This window comes from Salvelinus namaycush, chromosome 12 (genome assembly GCF_016432855.1).
Source record: "Salvelinus namaycush isolate Seneca chromosome 12, SaNama_1.0, whole genome shotgun sequence".
Classification (NCBI taxonomy): Eukaryota; Metazoa; Chordata; class Actinopteri; order Salmoniformes; family Salmonidae; genus Salvelinus; species Salvelinus namaycush.
Window position 1 is genome coordinate 12549913 of NC_052318.1, and position 16118 is coordinate 12566030.

The window sequence follows — 16118 nt, forward strand, 5'->3', positions numbered from 1 at the left end:
AGCCACAAAACAGACCTGATCTATTGAGTGAGTGCCTCCATCACCAAGGAGACACATTGCCTTATACCTGTATATAGGAAAACAGTTTGACACCCACATTGCATATTGTTCCCCATCACGCACACCCTGTCCCACCACACCGTCCTTGATTCCTCTAACTGTGCCAACTCGTGTGTATGTTTGTGTGTGTGATGGTGTGTAACACAATATTTCTTTCTCTTCTGTCTGTCTATGTGTAGGGCTTGTCCAGCGTTGTGTGATCATCCAGAAAGATGAGAATGGCTTCGGGTTGACGGTGAGCGGAGACAACCCTGTATTTGTGCAGTTGGTCAAAGAGGGTAAGTCCTTTTCCATCCTATTCTAATCTACACCTTCCTGTTCTTTAGTCAAGTCAATTATGATGAGGTATGGTGTGGCTTAATTGGTAAAGCATGGTGCTTGCAACAGCAGGGTCACTGGTGCGATTCCCACTGGGGCCACCCATATGAAAATGTATGTACAGTTGAAGTCGGAAGTTTACATACACTTAGGTTGGAGTCATTAAAACTCGTTTTTCAACCACTCCACAAATTTCTTGTTAACAAACTATAGTTTTGGCAAGTCGGTTAGGACATCTACTTTGTGCATGAGACAAGTAATTTTCCCAACAATTATTCACAGATAGATTATTTCACTTATAATTCACTGTATCACAATTCCAGTGGGTCAGAAGATTACATACACTAAGTTTGCTGTGCCTTTAAACAGCTTAAAAATTCCAGAAAATGATGTCATGGCTTTAGAAGCTTCTAATAGGCTAATTGACATAATTTGAGTCAATTGGAGGTGTACCTGTGGATGTATTTCAAGGCCTAGCTTCAAACTCAGTGCCTCTTTGCTTGACATCATGGGAAAATCAAAAGAAATCAGCCAAGACCTCGGAAAAAAATTGTAGACCTCCACAAGTCTGGTCCATCCTTGGGAGCAATTTCCAAACGCCTGAAGGTACCACGTTCATCTGTACAAACAATAGTACGCAAGTAGAAACACCATGGGACCACGCAGCCATCACACCGCTCAGGAAGGAGACGTGTTCTGTCTCCTTGAGATGAACGCACTTTGGTGCGAAAAGTGCAAATCAATCCCAGAACAACAGCAAAGGACCTTGTGAAGATGCTGGAGGAAACAGGTACAAAGTATCTATATCCACAGTAAAACGATTCCTATATCAACATAACCTGAAAGGCCGCTCAGCAAGGAAGAAGCCACTGCTCCAAAACTGCCATTAAAAAGCCAGACTACGGTTTGTAACTGCACATGTCGACAAAGATCGTACTTTTTGGAGAAATGTCCTCTGGTCTGATGAAACAAAAATATAACTGTTTGGCCATAATGACCATCATTATGTATGGAGGAAAAAGGGGGAGGCTTGCAAGCCGAAGAACACCATCCCAACCGTGAAGCACGGGGGTGGCAGCTTCATGTTGTGGGGGTGCTTTGCTGCAGGAGGGACTGGTGCACTTCACAAAATAGATGGCATCATGAGGGAGGAAAATTATGTGGCTATATTGAAGCAACATGTCAAGACATCAGGCAGGAATTTAAAGCTTGGTCGCAAATGGGTCTTCCAAATGGACATTGACCCCAAGCATACTTCCAAAGTTGTGGCAAAATGGCTTGAGGACAACAAAGTCAAGGTATTGGAGTGGCCATCACAAAGCCCTAACGTCAACTCTATAGAAAATTTGTGGGCAGAACTGAAAAAGCGTGTCCTCCAGCTCTGTCAGGAGGAATGGGCCAGAATTCACCCAACTTATTGTGGGAAGCTTGTGGAAGGCTTCCCGAAACATTTGACCCAAGTTAAAGAATTTAAAGCAATGCTACCAAATAGTAATTGAGTGTATGTAAACTTCTGACCCACTGGGAATGTAATGAAAGAAATAAAAGCTGAAATAATAATTCTCTACTATTATTCTGACATTTCACATTCTTAAAATAAATTGGTGATCCTAACTGACCTAAGACAGGGAATTATTACTAGGATCAAATGTCAGGAATTGTGCAAAACTGAGTTTAAATGTATTTGGCTAAGGTGTATGCAAACTTCCGACTTCAACTGTATATTCATTATATGTCAAGGTAATTTAATTGGATATCTTGTGGGTGTAAACCTCTGACGTTAGCGCAATATGTTCAATTGGGAGCATAGCCCAATGTAAATATCTATTCATGCAGTCTTGATACCCAAGGCAAGGATACAATATATTGGATTTATCTCTGGAGGTTTCATTATACAGTCAGATACAGTAATATTTCTAACTTTTTATCATTCTCACTCCCTTTGCCTGTCCTGTCCTCTTCCGCAGATGGCGCTGCCATGCGAGCGGGTGTCCAGACGGGTGATAGGATCATCAAGGTGAGGCTCATTCCTTCTCTGGGGCCCATAACACTCTTCCAAGACATTACCCATATCCTAATCTCTCGTGGACAGATGCATGTAACATAAATGGTAGTAGCATCTGTCGCAGACCTGGGTTCAAATACTATGTCAAATATCTGAATTGCTTTCACATACGGTACATTCGAAGTAAGTATTCAGATATATTTTATTTGAAAAGACAAGTAGTTAAATATTTGTAATTCATTTGGAAAAATACTTGGAAAGTATTTGAAAATACTCATACAGTTGAAGTCGGAAGTTTAGATATATTTAGGTTGGAGTCAATAAAACTTGCTTTTCAACCACTCCACAAATTTCTTGTTAACAAACTATAGTTTTGGCAAGTTAGTTAGGACATCTACTTTGTGCATGAGACAAGTAATTTTTCTAACAATTGTTTACAGACTTTTTATTTCACTTATAATTCACTGTATCACAATTCCAGTGGGTCAGAAGTTTACATACACTAAGTTGATTGTGCATTTAAACGGCTTATAAAATTCCAGAAAATTATGTCATGGCTTTAGAAGCTTCTGATAGGCTAATTGACATAATTTGAGTCAATTGGAAGTGTACCTGTGGATGTATTTCAAGGCCTACCTTCAAACTCAGTGCCTCTTTGCTTGACATTATGGGAAAATCTAAAGAAATCAGCCAAGACCTCAGAAAAAAAATTGTAGACCTCCACAAGTCTGGTTCATCCTTGGTAGCAATTTCGAAACGCCTGAAGGTACCATGTTCATCTATACAAACAATAGTACGTAAGTATAAACACCATGGGACCACGCAGCCATCACACCGCTCAGGAAGGAGACGTGTTCTGTCTCCTAGAGATGAATGTACTTTGGTGCGAAAAGTGCAAATCAATCCCAGAACAACAGCAAAGGACCTTGTGAAGATGCTGGAGGAAACGGGTACAAAAGTATCTATATCCACATTAAAATTAGTCCTATATCGACATAACCTGAAAGGACGCTCAGTAAGGAAGAAGCCACTGCTCCAAAACCGCCATAAAAAAAGCCAGACTACGGTTTACAACTGCACATGGGGACTTAGATCGTACTTTTTGGAGAAATGTCCTCTGGTCTGGTGAAACAAAAATATAACTGTTTGGCCATAATGACCATCGTTATGTTTGGAGGAAAAAGGGGGAAGCTTGCAAGCCGAAGAACACCATACCAACCGTGAGGCACGGGGGTGGCAGCATCATGTTGTGGCAGCATCATGTTGTGCTTTGCTGCAGGAGGGACTGGAGCACTTCACAAAATAGATGGCAACATGAGGAAGGAAAATTATGTGGATATATTGAAGCAACATCTCAAGACATCAGTCAGGAAGTTAAAGCTTGGTTGCAAATGGGTCTTCCAAATGGACAATGACCCCAAGCATACTTCCAAAGTTGTGGTAAAATGGCTTAAGGACAACAAAGTCAAGGTATTGGAGTGGCCATCACAAAGCCCTGACCTCAATCCCATAGAAAATCTGTGGGCAGAACTGAAAAAGCAGGTGCGAGCAAGGAGGCCTACAAACCTGACTCAGTTACACCAGCTCTGTCAGGAGGAATGGGCCAAAATTCACCCAACTTATTGAGGGAAGCTTGTGGAAGGCTTCCCGAAATGTTTGACCCAAGTTAAACAATTTAAAGGCAATGCTACCAAATACTAATATAGTGTATGTAAATTTTTGACCCACTGGGAATGTGATGAAAGAAATAAAAGCTGAAATAAATCATTCTCTCTACTATTATTCTGACATTTCACATTCTTAAAATAAAGTGGTGATCCTAACTGACCTAAGACAGGGAATTTTTACTCTGATTAAATGGTCTGATCTGTCGACAGACTGTGGGATGGGACGACTAACGAGGAACTTTGTTTCAGTACTCAGATTTTTAATCTCTGATCATTTGGACAAATCATGATTTTGATGGTGTTCGCATCTTTCTAATTTTGGAAGGGGAGGGGACATTTGGCACATAGATTTGCCCGAAACTGGCTGAGAGTTTTCATTTGGAGGGGTGGAGACTTTGCTAATCGTGTATTACCTTTTTTAACACGTCTCCCCCCACATCTCCTGGGATTACCCTTAGCCTCAGATCTAGGATCAGTTCATCTTCCCAAAAATCTTACCTCATGCATTTTAACCAAAATGTAAAACTGAAACTAGATCAGTGTGAAGGGGGCAACTTCATCCTGCCGCTATCTCTAAAACAGAGACCTCTCCGGGTGAAGTTTTCCCAAGTTACCATTCTAGGATCAGTCTCCCCTCCCCAATCCTTACCTTAAAGGGGCAATCCGCAATTGAAACAATAACAAACCCCAATCCCTGCCTCTGTTTCGGAAAATATCTGAGGGATGGGGCTGGAGAAATGTAACCACTCTCAAATTCATACAGAGCTAGGATGCAAGATATAGTTTTAACCATGTTTTGAAGCTATGTAGTGTTTGTTTACATTATTTATTTATTTATTTTTACAAAAATGTGAGTTAAACATGCTTATATTTAGGATTCTGATGGAGGTACGACTGTTAAACTAATGAGCCATTTATAAGTTATATTCTTTAAGAATCCATGGGTACAGATAATTATTTTATAAGTCCAAAAATGTATATATTTGTATTTGTTATGGATCCCTATTAGCTGAGTCCTGTAAAATTAAGGCAGTTCTATACAATTAAAAACATTGCATTACATTTCACATCAGATTTCACAACACGTTAAGTGTGTGCCCTCAGGCCACTAGTCTACTACCACATGTCTACAACACAAAATCCATGCGTACGTGTGTGTATAGTGCGTATGTTATCATGTGTGTCTGTAGCAACTGCTGATTGCCCCTTAGTGGGGAAAATGCTAAACTGACCAAAGATCAGTGTTTAGGAAAAACGTAATTCTCTCAGACAAGAGAGAATTGGGTCATGGGTTAGACCCCCTCCATACTTTACCACTGCCCTCTGCTGGGATGCTGAGTAGCTACACCATATAATGGCAATGCATTCCAATGGGTCATTGGAAAGGGCAGGATGGCTTAGTGCTGTGCATAGTGTCAGTGAAGAAAATGAATTGTTAGTTTGTGGGGGTGAATCTAAACTTTCACTTCAGTAACATTTTCAATTAGTCAATTAGTCTTCACTGACATTTTCAACCTCTCCCTGACACAGTCCGTAATACCTACATGTTTCAAGTAGACCACCATAGTCCCTGTGCCGAAGAAGCCAAAGTAACCTGTCTAAATGACTGCCTTCCCGTATCACTCACATCTGTAGCCATGAAATTCCTTGAAAGGCTGGCCATGGCTCACATCAACACCATCATCCCAGACACCCTGGAGCCACTCCAATTTGCCTACCACCCCAACAGATCCAGAGAGGACGCAATCTCTATTGCACTCCACACTGCCCTTTCCTACCTGGACAAGAGGAACACCTATGTGAGAATGCTATTCATTGACTACGGTTCAGCGTTCAACCCTATAGTGCCTCCAAGCTCATCACTAAGCCAAGGTCCCTGGGACTGAACACCTCCCTCTTTAACTGGATCCTGGACTTCCTGACGGGCTGCCCCCAGGTGGTGAGGGTAGACAACAACACATCCTCAATGCTGACCCTCAACATGGGGGCTTCTCAGGGGTTACGTGCTTAGTGCCCTCCTTTACTCCCTGTTCACCCATGACGGCATGGATGCGCACAACCCCAACACTATCATTAAGTTTGTTGACAACACAACGTTGGTAGGCCTGATCACCGACGACGATGAGACAGTCTATAGGGAGGAGGTCAATAACAACAACTTCTCCCTCAACGTCAATAAAACAAAGGAGCTGATCGTGGACTACAGGAAACGGAGGGTCGAGCACGCCCCCATTCACATCGAAAAGTCTGTAGTGGAGCGGGTCAAGAGCGTCAAGTTCCTCGATGTCCACATCACTAAGACTCTCTATCATGGTCCACACACAGCAACACAGTGGTGAAGAGGGCAGGACAATGCCTCTCTCCCTCAGTTGCCTGAAAAGATTTGGCAGATCCGCAATAAATTCTACAGCTGCACCATTGAGAGCATCTTGACTGGCTGCATCACCACTCGATATGGCGACTGCTTGGCGTCCGACCGCAAGGCGCTACGGAGGGTAGTGCGTACGGCCCAGTACATCACTAGGAAAGAGATCTCTGCTATCCAGGACCTCTATACAAGGCGGTGTCAGAGGAAGCAGGAAAAAATTGTCAAAGGCTCCAGCCACCCAAGCCACCGACTGTTCTCTCTGCTAACACACAGCATGTGGTACCAATGCACCAAGTCTGGAACCAACAAGCTTCTACACCCAAGCCATAAGACTTCTAAACAAGAGTGCTAAATAGCTAATCAAATGGCTACCCGGACTACCTGCACTAACCGTTTTTTGCACTAACTCTCTTGCACTGACCCTATGCACACAGACTGGACTCACACGCGCACACGCACACACATATTACATACGCCCAAACACACATAACATGCACACACATGCATACTATACTGACTCCACACACACTTTCAAACTCACCAAATGCGCTGCTGCTACTGTCTATTATCTATCCTTCTGCCTAGTCACTTTACCCCTACCTATATGTACATAGCTACCTCAATTACCTCGTACCCCTGCACATCGACTCTGTACTTGTATTCCCTCTATATAGCCATGTTATTTTCTACTCTCTATGTATAGCTATGTTATTTTTACTTGATATTTTTATTTGTTCTCTGTATATTTATTAATTTTGTCACTTTCTATTTTTTATTACATTTTTTATCTTATCTTTAACTCTGTATTGTTGAAAAAGAACCTGTAAGTAAGCTGTTAGTCTACACCTGTTGTCTACAAAGCATTTGGCAAAAAATGTATTTGATTTGAATTAACATTTAGAAATAAATAAGGTGTTTCTTGGCTTGGAAAGAGTTATGTACACATGCTCCTGTTGAACATGAACTAATATGGGGCTTCCCATTTGCATTGTTTTTGTCATTTTTTGCTACGTTTTAGACAGAACACATAGTCCTCTTATAGAAAGTGTTGTATTTCATTTGAATGACGTTGATTTGAGGTGTAGTTTATGTTTTTGTTGCAGGTTAACGGGACCTTAGTAACACATTCAAACCATGTAGAAGTCGTCAAGCTAATAAAATGTAAGTTCAAGTGGCAGTTTTATATCCAATTATTCGTAGACATGAAAAATCGCAGGCTCTTCAAGAGACTTACTTTCTTAAAGCCAACCTGTAGTAGGCTATATGCACTTATAATGCATTGTAAGACTTGTCATAAGGATGTATACGCCTTATTATCATCTCATGAGTCTGACCATACTGTATAATAAGCTAGCCATTGTGAGTGAAAAGTTTTCAGTCAATTTAAGTTGAAAGTTGGCTACATAGAGAGACATTACATGAAGATATATTTTTTATAATAACAATTAAAACTCATACAAGTAATAGAGCTGTGACCCCTATTGTCTCTATGTGTCAGCGGGCTCCTATGTGGCCCTCACAGTGCTGGGGAGGCCCCCGGGGCTGGCCCAGATCTCGCTGTCGGAGGGCGAGGGGGGAGACCTGTCCTCTTTCCTCTCCTCGCCCCACTCTCCTGGACCAACGGGGGGAACAGGGGAGCGCTGCGTCACCTCCTCCACCAGCTCCCAGGACCACATCACCTCCCCGCTGCCGCTCTGGGTACGACAGATGGCCAATTGGTTCTCTGTCTGCAACTGAAATGGCATATTTACTATATAGTATACCACTCTATAGAATAAGTAGTGTACTCTATGGGATAAGTAGTGTACTCTATGGGATAAGTAGTGTACTCTATAGAATAAGTAGTGTACTCTATAGGGAGTGGGGTGCCATTTCAGACACTCTCTCTCTCATTTTATATACAGTACCAGCCAAAAGTTTGGACACACCTACTCATTCCAGGGTTTTTCTTTATTTTTACTATTATCTACATTGCAGAAAAATAGTGAAGACATCAAAACTATGAAATAACACATGGAATCATGTAGTAACCAAAAAAGTGTTAAACAAATCAAAATATATTTAATATTTGACATTCTTCAAAGTAGCCACCCTTTGTCTTGATGACATCTTTGCACACTCGTTCCATTCTCTCAACCAGCTTCGTGAGGTAGTCACCTGGAATGCATTTCATTTAACAGGTGTGCCTTGTTAAAAGTTAATTTGTGGAATTTATTTCCCTACTGCATTTGAGCCAATCAGTTGTGTTGTGACAAGGTATGGGGTGGTATACAGAAGATTGCCCTATTTGGTAAAAGACCAAGTCCATTTTATGGCAAGAACAGCTCAATAAGAAAAGATAAATGACAGTCCATCATTACTTTAAGTCAATCCAGAAAAGGTAAAGAAGTTTGAAAGTTTCTTCAAGTGCAGTCGCAAAAATCATCAAGTGCTATGATGAAAATGGCTCTCATGAGGACCGCCACAAGAAAGGAAGACCCAGAGTTACCTCTGCTGCAGAGGATAAGTTCATTAGAGTTACCAGCCTCAGAAATTGCAGCCCAAATATATGCTTCACTGAGTTCAAGTAACAGACACATCTCAACATCAACTGTTCAGAGGAGACTGTGTGAATCAGGCCTTCATGGTTGAATTGCTGCAAAGAAACCACTACTAAAGGACACCAATAATAAGAAGAGACTTGCTTGGGCCAAGAAACACAAGCAATGGACATTAGTGGAAATCTGTCCTTTGATCTGATGATTCCAAATTTGAGATTTTTGGTTCCAACCGCTGTGTCTTTGTGAGACGCAGAGTAGATGAACGGATGATCTCTGCATGTGTGGTTCCCACCGTGAAGCATGGAGGAGGAGGGTGATGGTGCTTTACTGGTGACACTGTCTGTGATTTATTTATAAGGCAAGGCACACTTAACCAGCATGGCTACCACAGCATTCTGCAGCGACACGCCATCCCATCTGGTTTGCGCTTAGTGGGACTATCATTTGTTTTTCAACAGGAAAATTACCCAACACACCTCCAGGCTGTGTAAGGTCTATTTGACCAAGAAGGAGAGTGATGAAGTGCTGCATCAGATGACCTGGCCTCCACAATCACCAGACCTGAACTCAATTGAAATTTTGGGGGACGAGTTGGACCTCAGAGTGAAGGAAAAGCAGCCAACAAGTGCTCAGCATATGTGGGAACTCCTTCGAGACTGTTGGTTGAGAGAGTGCCAAGAGTGTGCAAAGCTATCATCAAGGCAAGGGTGGCTACTTTGAAGTATCCCAAATACAAAATCTATTTTGATTTGTTTAACACTTTTTTGTTACTACATGATTCCATATGTGTTATTTCATAGTTTTGATGTCTTCACTATTATTCTACAATGTAGAAAATAGTCAAATAAAGAAAAATCCTTGAATGAGTATGTGTGTACAAACTTTTGACTGGTACTGTATGTCTCTCTTTTTCTCTTGGTCCCTCTGTCTCCCTCTCTGTCTATCTGCCCCTCTCTGTCTTCTCTCTCTCTTTCTGTTTTTCCTGTCGCCCTCGCTCTCCTCTCTCTCACGCTCTCTCTCCACAGTTCCACTTCCGTTCTTCACTCCCCCTTCTCCTTCCCACCTCAGTATCCACACTCACTCTGCCTCTTTCACTTTCTCTTACTCTTCTCACTAGTTTCCTCTATTTCCAGTTAAACCTATGCTAAAGCTGCCATTCTCCCTCTGCTGCATGTCAGTGAAGTCCCCAAGCGAACACAGTTCTTATTATTCATTTTTGGGGTTGGTCCCTCAGGAGGAGAATAACGCCCTTCACAGCCAGAAGGTGGACATCTTACAGAAGATGCTGACCAAGGAGCAGGAGGATTTACAGGCAAGACACACACAAACACACACACAAACACAGTGTCACCCTACTCTGAAGGTTTCTACATGAGGAGATGAGACAGTCATTCAGTCGAAGTTTGTTTCTTTGATTTGAAAGAGAATGCAGGTTTTTCTATGCAGCTACATTCATAAATCATCTCAGACAAAGTAGGAGTGCTGATCTAGAATTAGGTCTTTGTACATGTGATCTTATTCATTACCAAAATGTACAACTGATCCTAGATCAGCACTCCTACTCTTAGACGCTATATGAATACGGGGCCAGATTAAATTAAAATCATTCACACATTAAATTGTCATCAAATGCTCATCATTGAAGTGGATCACCCATAAATGCTTTAGCTTAATGATGTCATTACACGTTTCTGCACATTAATTATGTTAATTTGCAGCATGCTTCAGTTCAATCGAGTACTGGCTTAACTGAATAACAACAAAGACAGAATACAGTATGGAATTTTATTGAATAGTTTGAGGTAGGCCTCGTCTCAGAGGAATGGTCCTCAGAGCCAGATGGTGAGGACAGGTTTCCCTATGCTGGGCAGCTGGCATTGAACCCACCCCACTGGGAGAACGGGGATCTGATGACGGACCTTCAGTTAGTGGTGGTGGGGAGGTAGAAGGTCGTTGGAAGACTGTTGCTGCAAAACAGCAAGTGTAGACACAAGGTTTGCGTTGACATATACAGTGAGCTCCAAAAGTATTGGGACAGTGACACATTTTCTGTTGTTTTGGCTCTGTACTACAGCACTTTGGATTTGAAATGATACAATGACTATGAGGTCAAGCCTGAATGAATCATGAATAAGGATGAGTGAGAAAGTTAGACACACAAATATAATTTCCCCCCAAAAAAGCTAACCTCCCCTATTATTGTAATGGTGATATGTTAGCATGTCTTGGGGCTATAGTATTTGTGCGTCTGTAACTTGCTCACTCATAATTATTCACTATTCGTTCAGGATTATCTGTAATAATGGTAGCCTCCATATTAATGTAGAAGTGTTAAGAAACATATTATATTCTTATATATAATAAAAGTGACTCCAAAATGACACAATACATTATTTACCATTAATTTATATTGGGCAGAGAATAATCGGAAACTCAACCAAAACAAACAAATGCATCCAAAAAAATTGTAGGTCACAAGCTTGATGTGGTCATTGCGTGCTATGATTATAGGACCAAATACCTAACTATTTACCACTTTAATACACATATAAGTGAATCTGTCACAATACTTTTGGTCCCCTAAAATGGGGGGACTATGTACAAACAGTGCTGTAATTTCTAAACGGTTCACTCAAAATGGATGAAAATACCCTCAAATTAAAGCTGACATTATGCATTTTAACCTCACAGTCATTGTATCATTTCAAATCCAAAGTGCTGGAGGGCAGAGCCAAAACAACATCACGTGTCACTGTCCCAATACCTTTGGAGCTCACTGTAAATACTCTCCTAGATTCATTCCCATTGGTTGAAAAGGAAACAGATAATAGCACACGTTAGCCCATAGGTTAATCAGCAACTGTGGTGGAATTACCTTAGTGTTCAATGCTCATAGACTGAAGTTAATAGGGGAATGCTTGCTAATAGTATAGGAGGAGAGAAGTGACGCTAAGCTAATGAGGTAACATTTTCAAAACAATTCAAATCAAATGTATGTATAAAACCCTTTTTACATCAGCAGATGTTACAAAGTGCTATACAGAAACCCAGCCTAAAACCCCAAACAGCAAGCAATGCAGATGTAGAAGCAGGAACCTAGGAAGAAAACTAGAGGCTCTGAGGGGTGGCCAGTCCTCTTTTGGCTGTACTCTGTAAATATCTGCTATGCTGATGAGTGAGATAGGAAACGATGTGAATTATATGAGTTTACTAGATGAATGAAAAGTGACGATCCATTCAGACCAGCCTTACTGACTGAACTTTCGTAAACTACATTTCATAGCAGTGGCATCATTCCAGTTTAGCGTGGAATACTCACTGAGTTTCCTAGAAAGCATTGAATGAAGGCAAAGTTAATTAATTCTCATTAGTGTGTTTGTGTTTAAGTCCCCTGTGGGGCCTCTATTGATGCCTGCTTTGTCTCTCTGGGGAGTGCGAGCGCCTGCCTCCCATTTCAATGCTAAACAGGTTAGCTGTCAAAACTTTAAAGTAGCTTTTAGTGATGTAGCTAGTCTTGTGGGTTGTGTTTATTAGGACACACCGTAACAAGACGTTTTGCAACAGAATGTGAGATGAGAGTTGCTTATTGGACGACTTTGGGTAGTACCTCCCCAGAACTCAACCAGTTTTCTTCTGTTTTGCGACGAATGAACATGGCCCTGTTGCAGTGGTGGGTGGGTGAGGGAGGAATGGAAGAAGGGATGGGAAAAATAAACAAATTCTTCCACAATCCTCAAGTCTTTCGTGAGCCATTTCTTCTCTTCCTCTGGGTCGTGTTCATCAGGCACTAAATGGAAGAAAATGAACTGAACAGGGAGAGGCAACCAGAACATTAAGAAATGCTTGTTTTTGTTTTCTGTTACAAAACAGTTTTGCTACCATGTGCCCTAATGAATACGACCCTGTACCATCAAAGCCAATCGTTCTTACCACTAAACAGATACTCTACCATGGTAACCACTCAAACACTGACTACATCTCACCCTCCTCTTAGTTTCACTTCCTCCTATGACTGACCATGAAATAGAACTAGAACCATGCCAACTGGACACATAAACAGACATGCACGCAGACTCGTACACAAACACACGTGCACACACACACACACCTCCCTCCACGGCCTCCCTCCTGTGTCCTCTCCTAAAATGTGTCCTGTGTGTCATGTCATGTCCAGGCTATGAAGGAGGTGTACAGCAGGAACCCCACAGCGAAACTACTGAAGGACATCCAGGAGGCCAAGAAACACATTCCTCTGCTGCAGAGCCAGCTCAGCAAGGCCACAGGCACACCTCAGGTATACACACACACACGTATGTATACCAGGGTTTCCCGAACTCAGTCCTTGGGACCCCAAGGGGTGCACTTTTTTTTTTTTTTTGTCATAGCACAGCTGATTCAAATAATCAACTAATCATCAAGCTTAGTCTCTCCTGTTCTCATTGTTTCTCTCATAGACACACACAGTCTCTCCTGTTCTCATTGTTTCTCTCATAGACACACACAGTCTCTCCAGTTCTCATTTTTTCTCTCATAGACACACACAGTCTCTCCTGTTCTCATTGTTTCTCTCATAGACACACACAGTCTCTCCAGTTCTCATTGTTTCTCTCATAGACACACACAGTCTCTCCAGTTCTCACTGTTTCTCTCATAGACACACAGTCTCTCCTGTTCTCATTGTTTCTCTCATAGACACGCACAGTCTCTCCAGTTCTCACTGTTCCTCTCATAGACACAGTCTCTCCTGTTCTCTCTGTTTCTCTCATAGATACACACAGTCTCTCCTGTTCTCACTGTTTCTCTCATAGACACACACAGTCTCTCCTGTTCTCACTGTTTCTCTCATAGACACACACAGTCTCTCCTGTTCTCACTGTTTCTCTAATAGACACACACAGTCTCTCCAGTTCTCATTGTTTCTCTCATAGACACACACAGTCTCTCCAGTTCTCACTGTTCCTCTCATAGACACAGTCTCTCCTGTTCTCACTGTTTCTCTCATAGACACACACAGTCTCTCCTGTTCTCACTGTTTCTCTCATAGACACACACAGTCTCTCCTGTTCTCACTGTTTCTATCATAGACACACACAGTCTCTCCTGTACTCACTGTTTCTATCATAGACACACACAGTCTCTCCTGTTCTCACTGTTTCTCTCATAGACACACACAGTCTCTCCTGTTCTCACTGTTTCTCTCATAGACACACACAGTCTCTCCTGCTCTCACTGTTTCTCTCATAGACACACACACAGTCTCTCCTGTTCTCACTGTTTCTCTCATAGACACACACACAGTCTCTCCTGTTCTCACTGTTTCTCTCATAGACACACACACAGTCTCTCCTGTTCTCACTGTTTCTCTCTCACACACAGTCTATCCTGCTCTCACTGTTTCTCTCACTCTCTCTCATTGTCTCGCTCTCACTGTCTCTCTCACACACAGTCTCTCCTGTTCTCACTGTTTCTCTCTCACACACAGTCTCTCCTGTTCTCACTGTTTCTCTCATAGACACACAGTCTCTCCTGTTCTCACTGTTTCTCTCATAGATACACACAGTCTCTCCTGTTCTCACTGTTTCTCTCATAGACACACAGTCTCTCCTGTTCTCACTGTTTCTCTCATAGATACACACAGTCTCTCCTGTTCTCACTGTTTCTCTCATAGACACACACAGTCTCTCCTGTTCTCACTGTTTCTCTCATAGACACACACAGTCTATCCTGTTCTCGCTGTTTCTCTCATAGACACACACACAGTCTCTCCTGTTCTCACTGTTTCTCTCATAGACACACACAGTCTCTCCTGTTCTCGCTGTTTCTCTCACACACACACAGTCTCTCCTGCTCTCACTGTTTCTCTCACTCTCTCGCATTGTCTCTCTCTCACTGTCTCTCTCACACACAATCTCTCCTGTTCTCACTGTTTCTCTCATAGACACACAGTCTCTCCTGTTCTCACTGTTTCTCTCATAGATACACACAGTCTCTCCTGTTCTCACTGTTTCTCTCATAGATACACACAGTCTCTCCTGTTCTCACTGTTTCTCTCATAGACACACACAGTCTCTCCTGTTCTCACTGTTTCTCTCATAGACACACACAGTCTCTCCTGTTCTCACTGTTTCTCTCATAGATACACACAGTCTCTCCTGTTCTTACTGTCTCTCTCACACACAGTCTCTCCTGTTTCTCTCATAGACACACACAGTCTCTCCTGTTCTCTCTGTTTCTCTCATAGACAAACACAGTCTCTCCTGTTCTCACTGTTTCTCTCATAGACACACACAGTCACTCCTGTTCTCACTGTTTCTCTCATAGACACACACAGTCTCTCCTGTTCTCGCTGTTTCTCTCATAGACACACACAGTCTATCCTGTTCTCGCTGTTTCTCTCATAGACACACACACAGTCTCTCCTGTTCTCACTGTTTCTCTCATAGACACACACAGTCTATCCTGTTCTCGCTGTTTCTCTCATAGACACACACAGTCTATCCTGTTCTCGCTGTTTCTCTCATAGACACACACACAGTCTCTCCTGTTCTCACTGTTTCTCTCATAGACACACACAGTCTCTCCTGTTCTCACTGTTTCTCTTATAGACACACACAGTCTCTCCTGTTCTCACTGTTTCTCTCATAGACACACACAGTCTCTCCTGTTCTCACTGTTTCTCTCATAGACACACACAGTCTCTCCTGTTCTCACTGTTTCTCTCATAGACACACACAGTCTCGGCTGTTCTCACTGTTTCTCTCATAGACACACACAGTCTCTCCTGTTCTCGCTGTTTCTCTCATAGACACACACAGTCTCTCCTGTTCTCACTGTTTCTCTCACACACACAGCAGTCTCTCCTGTTCTTACTGTCTCTCTCACACACAGTCTCTCCTGTTCTTACTGTCTCTCTCACACACAGTCTCTCCTGTTCTTACTGTCTCTCTCACACACAGTCTCTCCTGTTCTCGCTGTTTCTCACACACACACAGTCTCTCCTGTTCTCACTGTTTCTCTCTCACACACAGTCTCTCCTGTTCTCACTGTCTCTCTCATAGACACACACAGTCTTTCCTGTACTCACTGTCTCTCTCACACACAGTCTCTCCTGCTCTCACTGTTTCTCTCATAGACACACACCGTCTCTCCTGTTCTCACGG

At 42.3% G+C, this 16118-nt stretch overlaps 1 protein-coding gene across 3 annotated transcripts in view; it reads left to right on the forward strand.

Annotated features, from left to right (window-relative positions):
* arhgef12b (Rho guanine nucleotide exchange factor (GEF) 12b) overlaps positions 1-16118 on the forward strand; it is a 154811-nt gene that overhangs the window by 71112 nt on the left and 67581 nt on the right. For 2 of the 3 annotated variants that reach the window (XM_039005184.1, XM_039005186.1), the window contains 6 exons: positions 240-338; positions 2346-2395; positions 7522-7579; positions 7917-8116; positions 10193-10270; positions 13133-13252. In XM_039005184.1, the coding sequence (XP_038861112.1) occupies positions 240-338; positions 2346-2395; positions 7522-7579; positions 7917-8116; positions 10193-10270; positions 13133-13252 (605 nt within the window). The remainder of the gene's footprint in view (positions 1-239; positions 339-2345; positions 2396-7521; positions 7580-7916; positions 8117-10192; positions 10271-13132; positions 13253-16118) is intronic. The other variant, XM_039005185.1, reaches the window with a different exon arrangement.